Source organism: Muscardinus avellanarius, assembly GCF_963383645.1.
Source record: "Muscardinus avellanarius genome assembly, chromosome: 17".
NCBI lineage: Eukaryota > Metazoa > Chordata > Mammalia > Rodentia > Gliridae > Muscardinus > Muscardinus avellanarius.
In genome coordinates, this window is record NC_137803.1 from 17,401,374 (window position 1) to 17,425,029 (window position 23,656).

The 23,656-nt window shown below is 46.0% G+C and overlaps 1 protein-coding gene across 3 annotated transcripts in view; it reads right to left on the reverse strand.

Moving 5' to 3' along the window:
- The window catches only part of NEDD4L (NEDD4 like E3 ubiquitin protein ligase), a gene marked incomplete at both ends in the record, with an annotated part of 377,821 nt that overhangs the window by 88,645 nt on the left and 265,520 nt on the right, over positions 1 to 23,656 (reverse strand). For all 3 annotated transcript variants that reach the window (XM_080714805.1, XM_080714804.1, XM_080714803.1), the window contains one exon: positions 405 to 455. In XM_080714805.1, coding sequence (XP_080570931.1) covers positions 405 to 455 — 51 coding nt within the window. The remainder of the gene's footprint in view (positions 1 to 404; positions 456 to 23,656) is intronic.

A 23,656-nucleotide genomic window follows, 5' to 3' on the forward strand; every position in this document is an offset into this window, starting at 1 on the left:
ATCAACCCACATCGAGGAAACACTCGCGTAGACAGAGCAGGTGTCCTTCTACTCAAGGGAATGAACCTCAGACGGGGCCCAAAGGATGGATCTGTGAACAAGGACACCATGTGACAAGAAGAGGGACTTGGCTCAGGAGATGGAAGAGCCAAAGAGCTGAAAGAAGAGGGGGCTGATGCTCAGGTGATTCAGATATACAGATGTTTAGAACTAAGGCAGCCTCCACTGGTATCCCCTGGAGAGGACACTTTCTAACAGGTTCTTTCTGCCCCGCACGTAGTCTTCTCTGTGGCTCTCTAGGGTGCAAGGGCATGTCGCTCTGCAAGCATACTAGCTGGAAACGACTAACAAGCCGAACAACCCCTGCCCAGAGCATGCAACACAGCATGTGTAACTGTCCTTACCGGTAGGTGACTAAGGGGCACGTCCACTTGACCCAGGAAGTCGTCCCGTGTCTGTAAAGAAGAGAGCGAAGAATTAATACTGCCATCTGTTTCACTGAGTGCCGGTCCTTAAAAATCAGTGTTTCATGACAAAAAGAGCTAGAAGTCCAGGGCCTGGCGCTGACTGCAGTGGGGACGGTCGAAGGCAGAGGACCAAGATTTGTCACAGGAGATGCAGGAGCTGAAGAGGCTCATGCAGCTGGTCTCGAGCTGTCTTTGAGATTCTGATTAGCACCCAACACCAAACAGAACGTCAGGGAATCATCTCTTGGGATTGCGAGTGTGTGGTCTGTCAGGAAAGAGACACGTAATACGGGCAAGGGTTTGTGGGAAGAGCTGGGCACAATTTAAAATGAAGAGAGTACACAAATATAGGGGATATTTTAACAAGTATTTATCACGCGCTCTACACCCGAGAGCTTCCTGAGAGCTGAAAGCCTGGAAAAAGAATGCATAGCTCAGTTATGAATACCTCTTATGAACTTCAGATCATAAGATACAGAAGCCTCTTCAATCCAATAATGACACTGCTTGGTATCTGAGTTCAGGAATGAGGAGCTGCAGGCTTTACCCTGCTGTGCTCTGCCCTCTCTCCACGGACCCCTGACTTGGCTGGGACCCAGGTGCTATTCTTTAGGAGACGCTCACTGGCCCCCTTACTGACTCTGACGTTACCGGGGAAGGCTCTGGGGTCCCTGGCCTGGACCACAGGACTGTCCATCAGGCTGTGTGCACGCCATGTCCTGTGGTTACAGTGCTAACAGCATGGCCTCTCGTGTTCAGATGACCTGGACAGCAAGTGGGAACACGACTTCTGTCACCCTCCTACAGAAACACACATCTGCTTCCACCTCGCTTCAGTGGCATAAAAGCTGGGATCAAACCTAACCCGCAGCTAGTTGAGAGGGAGCCAATGAGAGTCTAGGATGCCTCTCTCCGAGTCCTGGGCCCTTATTTTCATTTTATTGGTTAACTGAGAAATATTCTAATTTACAGAAATTACTTTTCAAATGTATTTTTAAAAATACCTTTCTCTTCTTTCATTTAGAAAAGTAGCAGATAAATAGGAATACCATTTATTGAAATGATTTGCTCCAGGCTTAGGAATTTCTTTGTAGATAGGTTTAAAAAAAAAAAAAACAAAAAACCGATGAACCGGGACGCCATCTGTCCCCTCTAAGTGATGCAGGAAGAACTGCGAAGAGTCACAGTGCGCACAGAGGACGCGAGAGCTCTGGATCTCGTGAGGAGACTCGCTTGCTTCTCTTCCTTTCTCAGCTCTCTCTGCACCAACCCTCTGCGGAGGTGGATCATCTGGCAGAAGGCTAGAAGGGGGTGCCGGGGAGCTCTGCATGCTTAACCAAGAGCAGCAGTCAGCAGAGGGCCTGGAAAATAACGACAGCTTTGCTGCCTGGCTCCCAGGCCTCTCCCCACCGCAGTGACTCACCCCGAGGACAGTCACACAGCGAGTTAGGGGGCGTGCGGGTTTGTCCGCCAGTGGGCTGGCGTGATTATCATCTCATCTGAAAGCTGGTGTAAATGTCAGTCAACTACGCCACCATCCAAAAGGAAGCGGAGCGGGCATGGTGGAGCACGCTTGTAATCCCAGTACTTGGGAGGCTGAGACAGGAGGATCACAGGTTCAAGCTACTTAGTGAAGCGCTCTACTCCGCAACTTAGTGAGATCCTTTTTCAAAATAAAGAGTAAAGCCGGGCATGGTGGTGCACGCTTGTCATCCCAGCATTTGGGAGGCTGAGACAGGAGGATAACAGCTTGCAGACAGCCTCAGCTACTTAGTGAGGCCCTCCGCAACTCAGTGAGACCCGGTTTCAAAATCAAGAATCAAAAATAGGGCTGAGGGTGTAGCTTGGAGGTAGAATGTTCCTGGGTTCCACCCCCAGTACCAAAAACAAAGCAAAGCAAAACAAAACAAAGAGCAAAATATAGAGCTGGGGGTATAGTTTGGAGGTAGAATGCCCTGGGTTCTATCCCCAGTACTACAAATAGCAAACACACACAAACACACACACACACACACACACACACACACACACACACACACACACACGAAGTGGGAATTTGTTGCATATTGGCCATAAATTGAGTGTCTACCTGATGTGAGCCGACTAGGACGGCCACTCCCCTGTCTTCCTCTTCCTCCTACCACTTCTATTAGGTGAAGGAGGAAGACATGGACATGGGATGAGGTTATCAGAAGCCAGTATCATCAAGCTCTGGGTCATAGCCTGATACCTAAAAAGCTACTCATGAATCACGAACCTAAGTGCAGTCAAGCAAAAGATCGTCTCTGTGCCGTGTTTTGCTAGGGAGCTGTTTGCATTCTCAATGATAGAAAGAGTTTGGCTCTGCCCCGACACCAAACGACAGGAGCCCGACACTGATGGCTACGACAGCATCCCTCCACAGTGCCCACCAATGTGGGCTGTGTTGAGGTCACAGCTCGTGCTCATAGGAGGCAGGCATGGTTACCCTGCCTATTTTCTAGAGGGGCAAACCGAGGGGCATGTGAGTGGCCACACTCCTACCTAGACAGGCGATTCCCAGTGGATCTCAGTGTGTGGCAGGGAAGCCAGGCATGGGCCTACGCTGGGCTTCCCCTTGGATGCTGGCTGCTAGTGGTGGGTCGAGGAGGGTGCTGATGATAGGGGGCTGATGCCATTTGGGGGATCACGGGTGTGTCATCTTTAACACCTCCTACACCACCTGCTCCTTCCCTCACACGAAACAATTTGTTCGATTCCCCAAGGGCTGCTGAGTCTGGGAACCCCTCCCACCTCGTCAAGTTTCCTTGTCACACTGAAACAACAATTTCTAACACAGCCCCAGAGGAAGGAAGCAGGAGGCTTTTATTGGTCAAGAGAGGTGGGCAAACCATTATTTTTTTAAAAATAAAATGGGGACTGAGTTCAAAATAGCGTGAGTTCAAAGTGAATGGGCTGAAACCAACATTCTACCCATCAATGGAAGATGCATTAGGCTGAAATATCTAAGTTTCAAAATATCCCCATTGTTGCTGAACTAGAGAAAGTTCAGATAACAAAGTATTTAGGTTAAAGACACAAAATACTTTTTTTTTTTTTACAAATGTATTTAACATAACACAGAGGAAGAGGTGTGGGAGGGGATGACAGGCCCACGTGATGGTTCACAGTCAGCGGCTGACCACTGAAGGACCCTGCCAGCACCCCGGAGACAGCAATCAAAGCCCCCAGAGCCTTCTGAGGCTATCCCTGCCACCGTACAGTTTATTTTGTATCAGTGTTACAAAACCACATTAGCCAACTCAACTTTTAGTAATCTGCATCTGAATGTATTTCCACTGAGCATCGTGTTAACTAGGAGACGGTACAAAAACTAAATTAACTTCCACTCATAGAGCGAATAATGGCATTTCTCGTGGCTATTATTAAGTGATAAAATGCTGTGAATTTCAGTTCCTATTACCTATCCTACTGTTCTCTGGGGTGAAAACAGGCAGGTTCGTAACACAATTATACAGGCTCCATTTTTCAAGGTATCAAATATTTTCCCCACATAATGACAATGTACGTGGGAGCCCCTGAGACGCGCCATGTAAGGGGAAAACAAAAATCCATATTCCATTATTGGAAAGTGAAGTAAACACATGAATCCGGATTGTTTCTCTTGGAACTTGTTCACTAAATACTAGTCAACTGCCTTGAGGACAGCCCTTCACCTCTTTTGAGAACAAGGGCTCCCTTTTAAATAAGAAGGAAGGAGGCAGGGTACACCATGTTCCTGCAGAGGTAGGCGGTGGCTACGGGCGAGCGCCACGGGGCCTGAGCCTGGGAACTGGTACCAGAGCTCCAGTGAATCTTCCTGCATCCCCGGCTCCTTCCCAGGCAGTCTAGGTATACACGGGTCAGAGTTACGGGCCCTGAAGTGGAAGCTGGGCTCAACTGGCCTCACATACACACAGACTTCATTTCTCAAAGAGTACACCCATCCAAAGGACCACAGGGTCTCTTGATGCATAGACTGGAGTTGTACTTGAAGGCTGAGATCAAATCCTTCTACACACCCATGAGTCATTGTCCTGTTTTTTTCCCAGATAGAGGAGGAGGTAATGGCAAGGCCAGGAGCAGTGTGAATTTACCATCAGAGCTGAGGTAGGGACAGGTACTATGCAGGGAGAAAAGTACCAGGTGCCAGGAAGGGCACCCAAGGTTACCTGGGGCCATAAGGCTGGCTAGGCAAAGCACACCAGAAAGGATCAGCAACTTTGGGGGCAGGGGGAATAACCCTGCAGTAAACCTGCAGCTATGAAGCATAGCCATTTTTCCATTCTTCTTCTTCTTCTTCCTCTTCCTCCTCCTCCTCCTCCTCCTCCTCCTCCCCCTCCTCCTGTACTAAAGATTAAACTCAGGACCTTTCTACCTCTGAGCTATACCCCAATCTATTTTTCATTTTGAGGCTCATTGCTGAGGCTCGTCTTGATCAATGACATCTTCCTGTCTCAGCCTCCAAAGTTCTGGGATTGCAGGCTTGTGCCACCACATTTAGCTTACGGCAGTGTTTTTTTGCTGGGAGTTGAAATCCCACCAATTAAGAAGCGTTTCTCCTGAGTCATGGGGGTGAAACCCAGCCTCATGCATGCTAGGCAAGATTCTACTACTGGGCTACATCCCCAGCCCCTGATTCCCCCTTTCTTGTAGCACTGGGGATTAAACCCAGGGGCATTCTACCTCTGAGCTACATCCCAGCCCTATTTTATTTCTTATTTTTTGAAACAGGGTCTCACTAAGTTGTGGACAGCTGAGGTTTCACCAAGTTTCTAAGCCTGGCTGTGAACCTGCAATCCTTCCGTCTCAGCCTGCCAAGTACTGGGATTATAAGCATACACCACCACACCTGGCTCCAAACCTTATTTTTTTTTAATTAAGTATAATTGAATAGAAAATATCAGCATCTCATTTAAAATATGAGTAGGTACTGCTTAAGAAATTCCTATCCGTTTTATCTATGTGCAAAGGCATGTACTAAGTTGGGGTCTAAGATGAATTTCTTTTTGGGTGCTACCATGCAAGGAATGTCAAAGCCCTCAGATCCTGAAAAGAAAAGACATCTAGGACTATCTACAGCCTGATGTTTTATCCTAAAAATACACTAAGTGGTGTCTTCCCAGATCAGAGTTTCTGAAGACAATGAAAGGGAAGCATATAGAACTTACATAGAAAACCAGAGTCTAGGAGCTAAGACAGAGCACAGTCATAGCGCTGGACGGCGCACATCCACGTGGACATCACAACTGCCGATGACGTGCAGCAGCCAGAAGAACAGCCTCCGTTTTCCTGTTCTCCACTAAACACAGCCTCCGTGCCGGCTGCCTCCTCGAAGGCACTCGGCTGCGCAGGCCAGCTTCGTTGCCCGTGATGGGGGACAGATTTTTGGCGTGACTTCAAAAGCGCACATTCTGAAATATCTAAATAATGAATGGTTCAAGTAACTTTCTAGAAGCCGTAACCAAATGTTAAAAATATAGCGACCAGCCAGGCATGGTGATGTGAGCCTTTCATTTTAGTTCTTGGGAGGCTGAGACAGAAGGATCACAGGTTCGAGACCAGCCTCAGCAACTTGGTGAAGCTCTCAGCAACCTAACAAGACACTGTTTCCAAATTTAAAAAAATAGGGCTGGGGGGATGGTGTACCTCATAGGTAGAATGACTCTGGATTTAATCCTTAGTGGACCACCCCAATAATACAGCAACCCTTGAACAGCTTAGGGTCAGGGAAGTTACCTGAATATCACCATGAATTCCTCCTTTAGACCCTGTCTTGTTCCTCAGTAAAGCAGGACACCAGCTTTGTCATCACAGACAAAAGAAAAGAAGAATGAACAGAACAGTGGTGTGGCGCAGAAGACTCAGAGCCCAAGCACGGCCTCCCCCTGCACCGCGCCCTGCACAAGCCGCCGCCTCACCACCGGGGCCTGAGGCTTCACTGCTATGAAGTACACCATCCGGGTTCCCTGAACCAAATAACAGCCCCTGGCGCTCCACTAAGAAGCAAATGCCAAGAAGAAATGTTCTCTGCAAGCACGCGCTCTTACCAAAACCTACTCCACCACCTGCATCAGCACTCAAAACCAGACAGAAAGCAGTTTTTTTTTTAATTAAAATAAATCTAAGCAGGCAGGGTGATGTACACCTATAATTCCTAGTACTTGGGAGGCAGGTGAGATGGGAAGGTCGCAGGTTTGAGGCCAGCCTCAGCAAAACTTAGCAAAGAATCTTGACAACGTAGCAAGACTTTTTTTTTTTTAATTCTTTTTTAAAAGGGCTGGTTTTGTAGTATAGTTTGAAATCAGATATTGGGAAGCCAGGGAGAAAATGGGTCATAGGTGAAACTCTAGACAAAGGAGAAACTATAGATGAGCAAATAAGGCGACCCAACTGAGGGGGAGGGGAGGGGGAGAGGGAAATTCCCTTGGTACATGATGTACATTCACAGACATAAAAGTCAATCACCAAGCCAAACACGAAAAAAAGGGAGGAGGAGGAAATAGGGTGGGAATTGGAGAAGGGCTAATTGGGTGATGTGTACGTGTATGTCTCCACCATCTTGTACCCCATTAAGATGTATGACAGCTGGGCCTGGTGGTTCACATTTTTAATCCCAGCATTTGGGAGGCAGAGACAGAAGGACCATGGTTCGCAGACAGTCTCGGCTACCTAGTGAGGCTGTTTGCAACTCAGGGAGACCCTGTTTCAAAATAAAGAATAAAAATAGGTAGAGGTATTCTTTTTATAAAGAATAAAAATAGGTAGAGCTCAGAGGTAGAATGTCCCTGGGTTCCATCCCCAGTACTAAAAAAAAAAAAAAAAAAAAAAAAAAAAAAAAGATGTATCCTTACAATGCACCAATAAAAATTTAAAAATATAAAAAAGGGCTGGGGATGTAGTTTGGAGGTAGGAGGGCCTTGGGTTCAATCCCCAGTACAATAAACAAACAAAGCAAACAGGTGGTTATTTCTTTATTATAGTTCTCACACTGGCAGCTCCTCTTCACTTTGTTGTTAGAGGGAAGAATGGAAAGCTGCCATTCACTAGAACAGATAGGTGTCTTGGAGACATAATAACAAACAAGACCTCCATGTCAACAGGACCTCGGGACGCGCACAGGGCTTTCATCCGGGCCACTAAAGCCATGCTGGGCAGGCAGGCTCAACAGCACCATGCTGGCTGCCTCTGCCACTGTGAAGGCCATCTATTTTAAGGGACGCTTTTCTTGAAACGCAGAATATAAATCCAGAAGTTGCAGAGAGATGGCTGGAGCAATGGCCGGTAGCCCCCCTCAGCCATGGGGAATGAGGTCCAGGGTCCAGCTGGGCCTGTACGTATGGGGCTGTGAGGAGACGCCGCCCAGGGGCCTCCAAAGGGCTCAGTTGCTCTTGCACCCAGCTATGGCATCAGGGATAAGGGTGCCTGATGGGTCCCTCTCTCTGGATGGGCGGAGGTAGCTCAAGGACACTCAGCCCTTTCCTCACTGCAAATCTACAAGCAGGCATCGAGCCATACACAGGAAGTGCCACGTTTGCATTTAGAAACATTTGATAACAGAATTTAACACCCAGTAAACTTGAGGGTCCAGACGCAGGGAAAGTCCTCTGGGAACTACATATACCATATGCACAGCACTGCTGAGCTCAGACCTTCTTGTCTACATCAAGAAGGGGCCAGACCCGGACGGACCGTACTTCTCACATCTGATAACCCACATTTTCAGTGCTCCAGGGCCCAGGTGGTGAGAGCCTCACCGCTCCAGGAGGCAGCCCCACCCAGGCCACAGCTGCTCCGTAACAGAGGCCCGAGCGGAATTCTGCAGGAACACCCAGGGTCGAGGGCACCGAGGCTTCAGGGAAGGTGTAACGTTCACGCAGGGTCACCAAGTTGGAGTTGGCCAGGGGCAGACTGGAGGGATAGCAATGAAACAGAGCAGGAATATCAGGCTGGAGCTGCAAGGTGCAAGGAAGCCTGTGGGTGGGGGGCAGAAGGCCCGTCACTGAAGTCCAGGCCACGAGGTGGAGAGGAGGGAAGGAGGCTGGGTCTCAAGTCCCTGTGTGGCTGGCTCATGTGAGAGATTAGAGGTGTGAAGACCTTAGCACGGCCGGCGGGGACCAAGTCTCAGGAATGGATCTGCTGGGGGGCGGGGGGTTGAGGCACAGGTGTGGTCAGCCAGCTGCTGCACACAGGGGGGCTGGCACCCCTACTGAAAAGTTCTACTTCTGGGTCTCTGTCAGTGGGGTGACGTCCTGCGAGGTCCCACGCACAGTGTGATCAGTAACCGTCAACAACCCGTGTTTCCCCTGTAGGAGGAAGTCCAGGCCACATCCAGGTCCCTCCCTCTGGCCCACGTGTGCTTGGTCACAGACCTAGGGAACTGGTCGTTGTCTACAACTCGTATCTATTCTGAGGAAGGACAGGGCCATGATGAGTCACCCTTCTGGGTGCTTTCATTTGTGCTTCAAAGCTGTCTAGTTTCACAAAAGTTCCTAGGTAGAACATCCAGCTTCTTGTAAAAGTATCTTTGCAAAAAATAAATGCAAACATAGAAACACAGTAGGTATTACTGTCATTCTCTCATTTAAACCACTTGTAGTCTGCTAGAAAAATGTAAAGTTTGCTGGATACATTTTTTTTAAAAAAGGAACACATTTGCTAAAAATAAGGTTCACTTTATTTACTAAAAATAAGGCAAACATCCTCATATATTCTACTTGTTACAAAGCAAACTGATGTGAGACTGAACTTCTAAGATAATTTAAATAAAATGGTGTCACTGGGCTCATTTAATGGCAACACTGTTTAAGTCTGCGCTTCCAGAGTTATACTTTGTCTTCATTTCTGATTTCAGGATAAGTGTCTCATTTTTCCCCCCTCTGGAGAAGTTTTAAAATCAAGTTTTCTGCAAGCAATTTTAATATTAAATGTATAAAGGAAAAAAGGATCTAGCTCCTATAGTTATTTTTCCTCTTTGAGCTTAGCTACCAAAGAATAATTCTTGATAACCCCAAATAATTAGTAATAGACATCCTCAGTGACCAGCGTGGTGTCAGGGAGTGATCTAGACCCGGGGTCGAGCGAAGTCGAGTCTCCCGTGGCTCCCACGTCGTGTTTACTCTTTGAGTTCATACCATGCCCAATGCTATGAGCTCTTCCTCACATGTTCAGGGCACGTGAGGCTAGCTGTCCATCTCTGGCCGAGGCTCTGGATGTGTGGAATACCACGAGCCAGCAAAAGCGGCTCACATGGTAATGTAAAAGCCCTGTGGTTTCATTCTTGAACTTTTAATGACTGAAGAGTCTGAACCAGGGTCAGACAGGTTTATGCAAGGACACTGACTGACCTTGCCTAAAGGTTCTGTTAAAATGGCCTCACACTATATGATATCTGGCATGCTGGGAGGATTGTTTTTGGCTTTTTATTTTATTTTTTCTCCATTGGCTGTGTTTTGGCTGAAATTACACCTCTGGCAGGCGGGCTCCGCTGAAATTTGCTGGGGAGAAGCTCCACGCAGCTCCAGGGAGGACACACGACGATGAGAAATGACAAGCTCGTACGTAGCTTCTTCGAGGACCAGGCGCCATCAGGAGGCTATGGAACCTTCTAGGTCACAGAGCACGCCGGAGGCAGCCAGGGTGCAACCCTAGCAGCTGGAAGCAGCCACACCCACACCCATATGGTATCATGAGGGGGCACCTGCAACTTCAGGCACCAGAGTCTTCATGAAAGCCAGGAACAGCTCTCCTCCTCCCCCCAAAATCTGAGTTTCCTATACTGCAGTGTGAACCTCACCTTCCCATGGGGTCACACGGGCCAGGAACACAATCTCAGCAGTATTCACATGGGCATAATCCTACATACGCTTTTTGCTCCATCCATTCATCTATCCATCCATCCATCTATCCATCTATCTATATCCATCCATCCATCCATCCATCCATCCCATATATATAATTTTGGGGGAGAGACCAAGGATTGAATCCAGAGGCATTCTACCTTTGAGCTCTACCTCAAATCCTCCTTTTAACAAATTTTTATTTTCGATACAGGGTCTTGCTAAGTTGCTAAGGATAGCCTTAAACTTGTGAGCTTTCTGTTTCAGCCTTCGAAATACTGGGGTTAGAGACATATGCCACCACACCTGTTTCTTCTTATCTATACTTTAATAACAAATGAGATGAGTAATTTAAAATGAGATAAGTAAGGTATAGCTTGAAAAAAAGAAATGTAACTGAATAGTTTTTAATCTTTTACTACGTCTCCTTTATATCTTTTTAAGTAAAATTCCTTCTACTGGAGCACGAGCATTCTGGGGACATTGCAAAGGCTTTTCAGGGCACTTGGGTATAGACAACTGTAAACAAATCATCTTCTAGGTCCTTCTTCCCTACAAGTGTCTGCCTTTGGTGCTGCCTTTATTGTTCCCCCTTTCTGAATCACAATCTCCTTTCTTGGGCTTTCTAAAGAAGGTGTTATTTTTATCCTTCTTGAATCTTACCACAGTCCTTTTTTTTTTTTTTTTTGTGGTACTGGGGTCCCTGGAAACCATTCTACCTCTGGGCTACACTCCCAGACCTATTTTTACATTTTTATTTGGACACCGGGTCTCCTAAGCCAGTGCACGTGGCTGGCTTCGAACCTGCGCGATCCTCCTGTCTCTGCCTCCCAAGCGCAGGGATTACAAGCGTGCGCCACCACGCCTGGCCTACCACAGTCTGTTTTGCTGGGTATAAAAATCTAAAGAGTCAAACTGGGCGTGGTGGCGCACACTTGTAATCCCAGCATTTGAGAGGCTGAGACAGGAGAATCACGGTTCACATCCAGCCTCAGCTACTTAGTGAGGCCCTTTGCAACTCAGTGAGTCCTTGTTTCAAAACAAAGAATAAAGGCCGGGCGTGGTGGCGCACGCTTGTAATCCCCGTGCTTGGGAGGCAGAGACAGGAGGATCGCGCAGGTTCGAAGTCAGCCGCGCACGCTAGCTTAGGAGACCCTGTTTCTAAATAAAAATATAAAATAGGTCTGGGAGTGTAGCCCGGAGGTAGAAGGGCTTCCAGGAACCCTAGTACCACCAAACAAAAACAACAACAACAAAAAAAACCCAAAGAATAAAAAATAGGGCTGGGGGTATAACTTGGAGGTAGAATGTCCCTTGGTCCCATCTCTAGTACAGGAAAAAAAAAAAAATCTCTGGAGCCAAAATACATGGCTCAAAAATGCAGGGTTTAAGAGTGCAAACAGGGCTTGGAGCCATGGAGGAGACACCCTACTTGACTTTAGCTAGGTGAAAGTCTTGTGGACATTATCTTGAAATTTACCATCCTTCCATCCAGCTAATTTTCTTCTTTATTTGATTGAAGAGATTGTCAGCTATCGTTCTGGCAGAAATAAGCCCTATATGGTTGATTGTTTTAACAGTAATTGTTGGCTTTATTAATTTAAAATGAATAAATTAATCTAAAATACAATATTTTGTACAAAATGTGCCATATCTTTAACCAGAAGACTAAATTATTCAGTGTGCTCTGATACTTTATTTTTAAAGCACACATATAATATTCAATATACTTGAAATTACATCTTTTTGCAACTACTGGACTAATAACTTATTGAACTACTACTAAATTATAAATGCCAACCTAAAAATCTTATGAGAATGTTTTTCAAAATTCTTAAGGAGATCTACTAAAGCAATCATTTCGGGAACCATTATTTAAAAGCTTAATATCTATCAGAAAGTTGGGCCATTAACTAAGTAATTAAAAAGTTTCGCTCAAAACTCATTAAGTATTTAAAGCTTACTCCTCTTGGGGCAGGGAAAGAAAACTGGGGGGAAAAATCCCCCCTTCCCACATACAATGTTGGTGAGGAAGAGTCTGGAGAGAAAATCTTCAAAGTTTTTGGGAAAAAATAATCAAGAAATGCAACTTAATTTCATTTGTCTCTCGAGAGTGGGTGGTTATTTAAAGTAAGGATTAGAAGAAACCTAATTTCACATTCCAGCAGGTGCCAGTTTAGATACACAGTATGGGCCACTTCTTACTCCTACACCTGGGGGCACCCAGAGGAGGCAAAGTCCTGGAGTCATTAAATCCAAGGATGAGCTGCTGAGCTACATTGCCTGTCATTTGTATTTTAAATTCTGAAACAGAGTCTTGCTGATTTGCTGAAGCTGTCCTCAAACCGCCATTCCTCCTGTCTCAGGCTCCCAAGTGCTGGAATTAGAGGCACGCACCGTCACGCTCCCGGCTTCAACTCACGCTTCTAGTTTCTGTAGGAAAGAACGATGCTCACAGGTCTATGAGCAGAGGAGAACTCAGATGTGGCATGGACTAGAGGCCTGGCAGACAGACGGATCGCCTGGAAAGCTCTAAGGCCACAGGGACCCAGCTCACCTCTGACAATTACATTTCAGGTGGAGGGGCTTCGAAAAGGTTGCGCTTCCAAAGTTCTTCAGCATATTCTAACTCGGGCCAGGACCCAAAGGTGCCGACTACCCTGTCACTTCCCACGATCCACAAAAGACAGACTGTAATTATTTGCGAAACTGGGAGAATTATGTGAGGAGCAAACTGCTATTCCATTGCAACCTCTGAACGTATAAACAAGTTCCTTTACCCTGCCCCCTTCGTGCCTCTGCTCTTCTCCCATCAAGAATAGCTGGAGACATTTATACATGTGGGTAAAAATAACTGTCAGGCCTGGAATGTGGATGCGATGGGGGAGGGGGTGCATTTTTGGCTACCCCAGTTTGGAACCCTAGCTTGCTGGCCTCATAGGGCTGGGATATTAATAGGAGTAGGACTCACAGGTGCACAGACAAAGCCCAGGGATTTCGCCTTTGTGGCCAAGGGATAGCTGCCTGCCACTCTAATACGGGGACTAAAAGACAAATCCCATCTCAAAATGGAACCAGAGGGTGCGTTCCTTAGGAAAGACCCCCAAAAGGATTTAGTGCCGCACCCACCAGAGACCCGCATCTCTACGCCTCACTCTCAAGTGGCTGGTGACCCTGTTAACTCTGAACTCCATCTCTCACACTCACTACTTCCTGGGGCAGCGAAAAAGAGATGAGCTTTAGACACATATACTACCACTAGCCTAACATCCTATGTCTGCCTACGAGTAGCTGAATAATCAAAGGCAAGCTCTTGTTTGTTTGTTTGTTTTTTGTGGTACTAAAGATTGAACCCAGGGGGCATTCTATCTTCGAGCTACATACACCCTCAACCCAGCTTTATTTTTGATTTTGAAATAGGGTCTAAGTTGCGGAGGGCCTCACTAAGTTGCTGAGGCTGGCCACGAACTTGCCATCTTCTTGTCTCAGCCTCCCAAGGGCTGGGATTACAGGTGTGTGCCATCAGGTCTCATGAAGGCAAGTTTTCTAATTCAATCTCCTCACCCATCAAGTGAGGATAAAACATCACTCTGAATAGTAATTGATTAAGCAGAACAAGTAGATTCGAAACATACTGAATGGGTTTTTCAAAGTTAGCACTGTTAACATTCTGGGTGGGATGATTTTATGCTGGTGGGGGGAGCTGCCCCGTGTCTTTTGCCAGATATTTGGAACCATCTCTGTCCTCTATTAGATACCATAGAAGCTCTAGTACTCTCGGCCTGACAATAAAAAAATAAGTCCACAGATTACATATCAATATCCATCTATATTTACTGATAAAATATCCAAAACTAAGCAGGTCATGATGGCACACACCTGTAATCCCAGTAGTTGGGAAGCTGAGACAGGAGGATCGTAGGTTTGAGGCCAGCCTTAGCCACTTAGTGAGACTTGTTTCAAAATAAAAAATAAAAACAGTTGGGCATGTAGCTTGGTGGCAGAATTCTTATGAGTTCTATTTCTAGTACAAAGGAAAAGAAAAAAGCCTCCAATGTCAAATGTCTCTACAAGGGTTAGGAGGAATAAAATTGTTCCCAATTGAGAACTACTGCCCAATCCTCTTTACCTCCCTCCTTCTGAGAACTACTGTCCAATCCTATTTCCCTCCCTCCTGCACAGGAAGGTGGTCTCTCCATCTTCCGGCAATTCCACGTAAATGTCTAGGTGGTCTAGTGTTTATTTTTTTGTAACTCATGTCCCTTGGAAGCACCAGGAAAGAAGAAAGAATATGGTTACATTTTCATGACTAGCAGGTGGCAGGCTGGGCCTGGAACCCAACTCCCACTCCTACACTTAAGAGTCATTTGTTTCTACTATGTTATTTCTTGGGGACTAATCGCTCTACCATGGGACTTAATTACTTATTTGAAGAAAGGTATGCACTTATCTTTCAACCGGTTTCCCTCCAGTCCCTAGAGTACTTAAAAAAAATTTTTGCAAGCAAAGCTCCATACATCAAACTATTTCCTAATTAGTGGGTAAAACCGAGTGTGACATACCTTAGCACGTGGTTGCCAGGAAACCCCTGAGAGGCTGAAAACCCGGGCTGACTGCCTTGCCTGACTGAGCTGTGCCTAACATCAGTAGCAAAAGCAGTTTCCAACATAAGGACTTCGAATGTCTAGGGCTGTTGTTAGGAGCACAGAGCGGGGCTGCCATCACAGCTAGGAAGGCCCAGGAACATTGTGAAGTGGACTTCACATACAAGACACAAAAGGGAAAAAAAATGTCCCCTCCCCTGTCCGAGCAGAAGCCTTCAACAATCAAACCACCAAAGGCCATTAGAATTAGCCTACGAGGTATCAGACTGACTCTATCTCCAAACACAAAACAAACTTAGGAAACTAAAGTTCAACCCATCACTTATGCCTTTTTCCAAGAGCATGGAGGACATGGCAAGCTTGGGTCCAGGCTCCTAAAGACGTGGATGTGTATGTAGCCAGCCATGTGGGAAACCCACCAGCATGGGGCCAACGAGGGCTGAGGGCAGGGCTGCCCAGCACTGACACTGTCTACTTGCGCTTTTTACCCCGATGCCTCTCTTGCCCCCCTCCCCCAAGCCCTGAAGCCCACAGGCATCACATGTTTGTCCTGCCCCGGTGATGGGGAAGGGGCGAGAGGCGCCATCCCTGAGAAAGGCACAGTCTAGAAGTGTGTGCTCTCCATCACACGCACGGGCAGGTGCTCATACCCCTGAGGCATGCGGGGAGCCGTGGGCTCTGGTCCCAGTCCAGGAACCAATGAGCTGGAAGATGTAGCTAGAACACCAAGTTTTCCCTGGACCGTATTTCCCCCTGCACAGTAGGGCTAAAGACCACTCGGAATTCCTAAATCATAAACTGATAGGCACTTGAGATGCTAACTCGTGGAGAAGGCTTGTGCAAGTTACAACCCACTGTGATTAGGCTACAGGAGCGAGTATTTTAAATCTACTGTTGAGAAATAGGAGGAGCAGTGAGTTCCTGCCAAGACTGGCCAACTGGAAAGCACACGGCTATTTTCAGCAACATGGTGGGTCAGGGAGTCTGGTCTCCAATCAGAGAGCTTCTCTGGTATTGCAAAGAGTTCAGCATGTACAGTTTGAGAAACCCTAAGCTCTGTGGGGGCAAAAAATACATGAGAGGGTTTTTAAAAAGTGGAATGGAATGCTATAATGTCAATTATACCTTAAAAAAATATGTGAGCCAGGCGTGGTGACCCAGGCCTGTCATCCAGGTACTTGGGAGGCTGAGGCTGGAGGATTGTAGGTTCGAGGGCAGCCTTGGCATCTTAGTGAGGACCTCAGCGACTTAGCCAGACTCTTTCTCCAAATAAGAAATAAAAAGAGATGGGAATAAAAGAGCTCAGAGGTAGAATGCCCCTGGGGGCTCCCCAGTACTAAATAAATAAATAAATAAATAGAATAATGGAACAATAATAGAATAAATTCTATCTAAATTTAATGATAAATTTGATACTCTCTTGGGATTTTAGAAATGGCCTCTTCTGCCGGGCGTGGTGGCGCACGCTTGCAATCCCTGCACTTGGGAGGCTGAGACAGGAGGATCGCGCAGGTTCGAAGCCAGCCTCAGCTACTTAGAAATGGCGTCCTCTTTCTTTTCTTTAAAAAAGCATCTGGTGGCTGGCTGGTTAGCTTGGTTGGCTAGAATGTGATGTTGATAAAAGATAACCTGGTGAAAGGTTATCACTGATTTGAGAACAAGCTAGATATATATGAACATATGTATATGTGTATGTGCGTATATACATACATACATACATACATTCTGATTTTATGGAACCTGAAATCTATAATCCTGAAGAAAACTATAGCATAAAAAATAATAATCCCGAGGCTAGATTACAAAAGCCCACACATCCTACAAAGAACCTGGGCAATGAACAGCAGGGACCCAGGAGCTTCAACTACACTCTCAGGCTGAGGTTCTTAGTAAATACCCCAGGTCAGCTGGGGGCAATACAAGGGGCACGATAAGCCCATCGCCCCTCCAAGCACACCCTGGTGGGCACCTCTACGGGGCACTTGCAGGAAACCACGAGACAAGGGACAATGACTGAGTTACCAGTAGAGCCGGGCTTGGAACCAGGGCCACGTTTGTGGCTCATTTTAGATATTCCTGAGAATTCTGCATTCAACTCCATGGTATCTGTTTGTTTGTTTGTTTGTTTGGGGGGTACTGGTGATTGAATTCTACCTCTCTTTTTATTTCTTATTTTGAGACAGAGTCTGGCTAAGTTGCTGAGTTCTCTCTAAGATGCTGAGGCTGCCCTCGAACCTATAATCCTCCAGTCTTAGCCTCTGAGCTAAACCCTTAGCCTTCTTTTATTTTGAAGTATTGTCTCAATTAAGTTGTGGATGCCCTCACTAAAGGTTGCTGAGGTTGGCCATGAACCCACCATCCTCCTGTCTCCGCCTCCTAAGTACTGGGATTACAAGTGTGTACCATCACAACCAGCTAATTAACCTCTGAGTAGAGCAAAGGCTTCAAGAATACCCACCACATTTTTATCCTGTGATTTCTCTGCCACCAGCTTGGACAAAAGCCTAGGTCACCTCAACAACCGAGGGATCCAGCACGAGTACCCAGCTGTTCTCTCCTGACCTTGAGCAAGCCCCCCAGCCTTCCCCAGCAGCTCTACTGTGGGAACAATGGCGTGCAATGCAACGCGTTACTGCCGAACCATGAAAAGAGAATGTACACAACCAGCACTGAGCCCTGATTACTGCAGATGCCTGAGAGGCAAATCAAGTTGTTATGTGACAGAGCGCCTTTCTGGGAAAGATGAGAAAGAGCGATGGCTGTGGGCCGCGACTGTGCGCTGCTCTGTGGATTCACAGCCATGAGCCACGCACAGCATTCCCACGGGGTCCCTCACCGGCAAGTTGACCATCACAGTTTAATTTCAGTAAAATTAAACTTCTAATGACTGCATTTCTTGGGCTGAACATGAGGGGGAGGCGAGTCTGTGAAGAGCAAGGGCTCAGAGTGCAAAAGCCCTGAATCGAACCGCTGTATCAGGTCCTTAAACGAAGATTAAATTGTCATTCTTTTATCTCTCTTGTCATTTCAGTGTTTGTGCACAGTTGATAGGAAAGAGGAATGCAGGAGTTAAAGGAACTGAGGTCTCTAACTGTGGAACACAAGGAACATCATTTCAAATTTCTGGGTCATAATATTTCCATTACAATATAAAGGGGTTAAGGCTCATTCATTCTGAGGGTCTTTTTTTTGTGTGTGTGTGGTACTGAGGATAGAATCCAGGGACATTCTACCTCCGAGCTATAGCCCCAACCCTATTTTTTTATTATTATTATTATTATTATTATTATTATTATTATTATTATTATTATTATTTTGAGGGTCTGGGGATGAAACCCAGGGGCATTCGACCTCCGAGCTGCAGCCCCTGCCCTATTTTTTTTGAAACGGGATCTCACTGAGTTGCAAAGGACCTCGCTAAGTTGCTAAGGCTGTCCCCAAACCATGATCCTCAGGTCTCCGCCTCTTGAATGCTGGGATTACAAGCATGCGCCACCACGCCTGGCCATTCTAAGGTTCTTGATGTGTATGCAATTCTCAAAGCGGAGGAGGTAAACTGTTGCTATTTTCAGATTTCCTTGCCTTCAGAGTAAATTTTGGACAAAATATTAAGCAGCATTGACTTTTTTGTATACCAAACAATATTTGCCTACTTTTTACTTATTTATTTTTAATTAAAAAAATTTTTTTGTACTGGAGGTGGAACCCAAGGGCTTTCTATCCCTGGGCTACATTCCCGAACCTATTTTATATTTTATTTGGGAACAAAGTCTCACTAAGTTGCTGAAAGCCTAAGTAGCTGAGGTTGGCTTTGAACCCTTGGGATCCTACTGTCTCAGCCTCCCAAGTACTAGGATTACAAGCATGCGCCGCCATGCCCAGCTTAACTTTAATTTTATTGGTCCACATACCATTTGTAAGAGATACTATCTATATCTCTAAGGGATACTATAATACTATACAGCATAATTTATAAGGGGAGTGGGTGTCACTGTAGCATATTCATAGATATAAACATAATTTGAATCCATTTCCCTCCCTAATATCTCGCCTTACCCTCTTATCTGTCCGTCATTCCTCTACCTTGACCCTCTTCCCTTTACATTCGTAATGTTCTTTTTACCATTTTCTAGCTCCCGCATAGTAAAGAAGCCACACGACACCAATCTTTTCAAAATAAGAATCCTAGCCGGGCGTGGTGGCGCACACTTGTAATCCCAGCATTCGGGAGGCAGAGACCGGAGGATCGTAGTTCGCAGACAGCCTCAGCTACTTAGCAAGACCCTTTGCAACTCCGTGAGACCCTGTTTCAACAAATAAAAAGTCTAAAAAATAGGACTGGGGGTGTAGCTCAGAGGTGCAATATCCCCCTGAGTTCCATCCCCAGTACCGGGAAAAAAAAATTCCTTAAGTGTGTGTGCGGGTGTGTGTTACGCAACAATATAAGCAGGTCATAAAGACAACGTGCCTGTCTGAGGGGAGCCTAGCCAGCCAGGCAGAGCTGCTGACAGTGCGGGCCTCCCCTTCTGGGCTCTACACAATCATCCCGGGATCCTCAACACTACCAGTTCTGCGCACAGGAGAGCTCAGTAACATCCTCTGTCACATCCTCTGCAGACAGACGGGCTGGGATGCTGTGGCAGCAGCAGTACCCAGCGTGCTCAGTGCCAGTACCCAGTATGCTCGGTGCCAGTACCCAATGTGCTCAGTGCCAGTACCCAACATACTCGGTGCTCTGCCTCCTGTCCATTTTGGTTCCATGTCTTACTGAACTGTGACTTGAGGCCATCACCTGACTTCTCCAAGATGAGTTTCCTCATCTGCAAAGTAGGGATAATATAAAAATGCTTCAAGGGGACTGGTATGGAAGAACTTGTAGGAGAGGGTGGGCAAGCTAAACAGGGGTCCTAGGAGACCCAAGCACACCGTACAAAATTCCATGTAAGCTAAGAGTAATAATCTTCCTGTTTGCATGACATAATTCATTTCCAGCTATTTTCTTTAGCTTTTGGCCCTAGGGATGGAACCCAGGGGCACCCCATCTCCTGTCTTCTGAACTGTAACAGGTACATTTACACACACCCTCCAGTGTGTGTTATTCCAAGTTCCGTCTCCAGCCCTATTTATTCTTCATTGGGAGACACAGTCTTGCTAAATTGTTGAGGCTGGCCTTGAACCTGTAATCCTCCTGTCTCAGCCCTTCAAGTACTGAGATTGTAGGCACGTGCCATAATAGCTGGCGTAATTTTAAGTTGTAATCACCAAGGACACACTAAGCGCTAAGCACCTTGAACTTCAGTTTGACGTATCATTACGATGTGCCAATGAAAGAATCTTTAAAATCAGCAAGGACAGTTAGTATATGAAGTGAATTGTTTTCAGTGAGTGCTACTTGACATCTCTTGCCTTATGTCTTACAACTACCTTGAAAGGGACACTCGCTCCATGTTACAGCAAAGAAAACTAAAGCAAAGAAAGACCAAGCAGCTCTTGAAGGCCTCACAGTTGGTGAGCACTGAGGCCAGGAGCCAAGCTCTTACTGTCACCTGTAGCCCCAAGTCACAGACTAGGCTGCTTATACTCAAAGGTAAAAGCCCCGATATTCACTCATTCATTCCCTCCCCTCTCTCTCCCCCTCCCCACCCCCTTTTTCTGGATGAAAATCTTACCCAGATGCCAGTACATCCTTTACCATTCCTTGGGAATAGTCATTGAGACACCTGGCAGGTCATAAACAAACCGTGTAAGTGCATTTTGAGATGAGATGACAAATTCCAGCCTTACTTCGGATGCCAAATTGAGAATAAATGAGTGTAGATGACCAAGAAACTAAAAATCTCAGGAAAACCAGAAAGCCTCTTCTATATTTTCCAGCACTCCAATCCAAAGTCTTTCCCCAAAGGGACCAGGGCAGAGATGGCAAATACATCTATTTATGAATTAAAACTTAATCCTATCGGCGGCAGGCTGTCATCTGTAAAAGCTGTCCATGTGTGGTTAAACGGATCCTACCCATCTTTAAAAAACAACTAAGGGCATTTCAAAGCTACAGTGATGGTGACTAGCTCCAGAGTCAACATTTTAAAGAGAAACTAAGAAATATATTCAGTGTATACAAAGGTGCTGAAAAAGATGTTTTTGATTCAGCACACACTGTATTTTTCTTTATAAGCATTGATCTGTCCAAAAAAAAAAAAAAAAAAAAATCTTGGCGTGTGGCAGCCAAGAAATACATCAAAGGTTGATTTATTTCAGTCAAGCTTCATCTCTATTTCTCTCTCCTCTCAAAGAAGAATGGAGAGAAAAGATGATACCGGACAAAGCCGCGGAGATGTGGCACCTTCTCAAATCACTTATCAGGCAGGATGCACATGGGGCGTGCATAATTAGCAGCTTTCTGTAGGCCGAATCCTCTTATTACCCTTGAATTAAGAATCTTAGTGAAAGGGGAATTATAAACTCCAGTATGTGTGTTGTTCAAACAAGACCCAACTGGGTTCAAATCCAGGCCTTCCTCAACCCGAGCACACACAGGAGCGTGCACGGACCTGTTGTATTCAGAAGTGAAGGTGTATGCGGACGATGGAGAGATCTGCTTTTAAAGAGAGTATTTAGAAGGCGACTGTCACTGCGGTGACGGCTAAGTGGCCTCCCGTTGTTAGCATTTGTTGTTACGCTCTAAATCGTGATTAGCTAGCAACTTCATCAAGCCTTTATTTGCTTTTGCTTTTTACTGGAAGAAATATGCTCTGCTGCAATTCACAAAGTCAAGAGGACAAAAATACAGGGAGACATGGTCACATAAAATAGTATTTAAGAGCCTGGTTTATATCCAGGTGAAATAATACCCCAAGGAATGTTTCTCATCACATGAACTCAACTCGTTGGGAGAAACCAGAGAGGACAGTGTTTGATTACTTTGAGTGGATAAGCTCACCACTCCACACACAACTTGTTCGTTTAAGCAAAAAACAAATAAAATAAAATAAAAAAATAAACGGGGAAGGGGGAGGAAAAGACAAACTTGAATGCAGTGCTCTGAATACTTTGCCAGCGCTATCTCATTTAATCATCCGGATAACACTGATGTAGATACCATCATCAGCCCTATTCTGAAGACCAGGAAAGTGTGGTGTAGACAAGCACCTCGCTCGTGTCCTACAGTGAGTGTGGCCAGTTGCAGAGTGGAAGATTCAGGATGGAAGGCCGTGCCTGGCCTGTGTCTCTCTGTTGTCTCCACAGGATAATCAGGGTTCCAGAGATAAGTGGAATGTCAGATATCCCTGGACTACCACATCACGACTTGATAAACTCAGCTTCCTTTAAAATGTATAAAGAGGCCGGGCGTGGTGGCGCACGCTTGTAATCCCCGCACTTGGGAGGTGGAGACAGGAGGATCGCGCAGGTTGGAAGCCAGCCACGCTGGCTTAAGAGACCCTGTTTCCAAATAAAAATATAAAAAAATAGGTCTGGGAGTATAGTCCAGAGGTAGAAGGGTTTCCAAGAACCCCAGTACCACCAAAAAAAAAAAAAAAAAAAAAAAAGTATAAAGAAAAATACAGTGGCTTTTCTCTTTTAAAAGAGTATTCCCATAGTTTATGCTAAGACCTGACAATCATGTAGACAGATCAAGCTAGCCGAAATCCAAACCACCCCAAATGATGGAGCGTGAAATTTCAGTAAACTGATTCATCTATTCATCAAGCTTATTCTCATTATCACAATTTAGTGATTTTAATCATATTTGCTAACACAGAGTCTTTACCTTAGAATTGTTTCCCTTCAAGGTTTTTGTTGGTGTTTTTTGTTTTTTTCTTTGTTTGTTTGGTTTGGTACTAGGAATTGAACCATGTCCAAGCAACATGTGCCTAGCCCTATTTATTTTGAATCAGGATCTCACTAAGTTGCTGAGGCTGGCCTCAAACCCGAGATCCTCTTATCTCAGCCCCCCAAAGTACTGGGATTATAGATATGTGCCACCACTCCTGACTCCCTTCAAGATTTCGAACTATTTCATTGGAGAAAGAGGAACTACAAAACAGACAATAGCATCATCACAGTACACCAGAAAGAATGATAAACACAGAGTCTCATGCACCGGAACAAGACCCAGAGACAAACCATGGAATGGGAAATCAAAAAGTGAGCTGGATGTAGCCATCTCCTAAACGGCTCCCTGCCAATCCCCGCCAAAGGTTTCAGCACACAGAGCCATATGGTCCAGAGAGCTGGGCTTGGGGCTCAGACACTCACTGCACGTACCACCTGCCAGCTCTCAAGACCTACGGGTCCTTTTCCTAATGACTCGTCTTACATGGACACAATCTTCTCTTCCAGCAAAATCAAAAGGGACCTTGGGGCAGCTGGAGTTCCCGTGTCTCTGTCTCTCAGGGTGCTTGGCACCGGTATCAGCACGCAGTATGCTCTCCGTGGTCACGCTGTGTACCTCCCGGGTAACATGGCCCCTGTAGAATACAGCCTTGATTCTCTGGCTCTCTCTTCAGTTGCTGACAATGGGATACGGTAGGCTGAGTTATGGCCCGCAAAGATACCTGATCCTAACGCCTGGAACCTGTAAATGTTACCTTCAACAGAAAAAGGGACTGCGGATCTGATTAACTCAGGCATGTCGAGAGGGGAGACTTCCGTGGGTTACCTGGGTGGGCCGCCACTGCAACCACAAGTATGGGTAAGAGAACAAGAGAAGACTCAATATGCACAGAGTGAG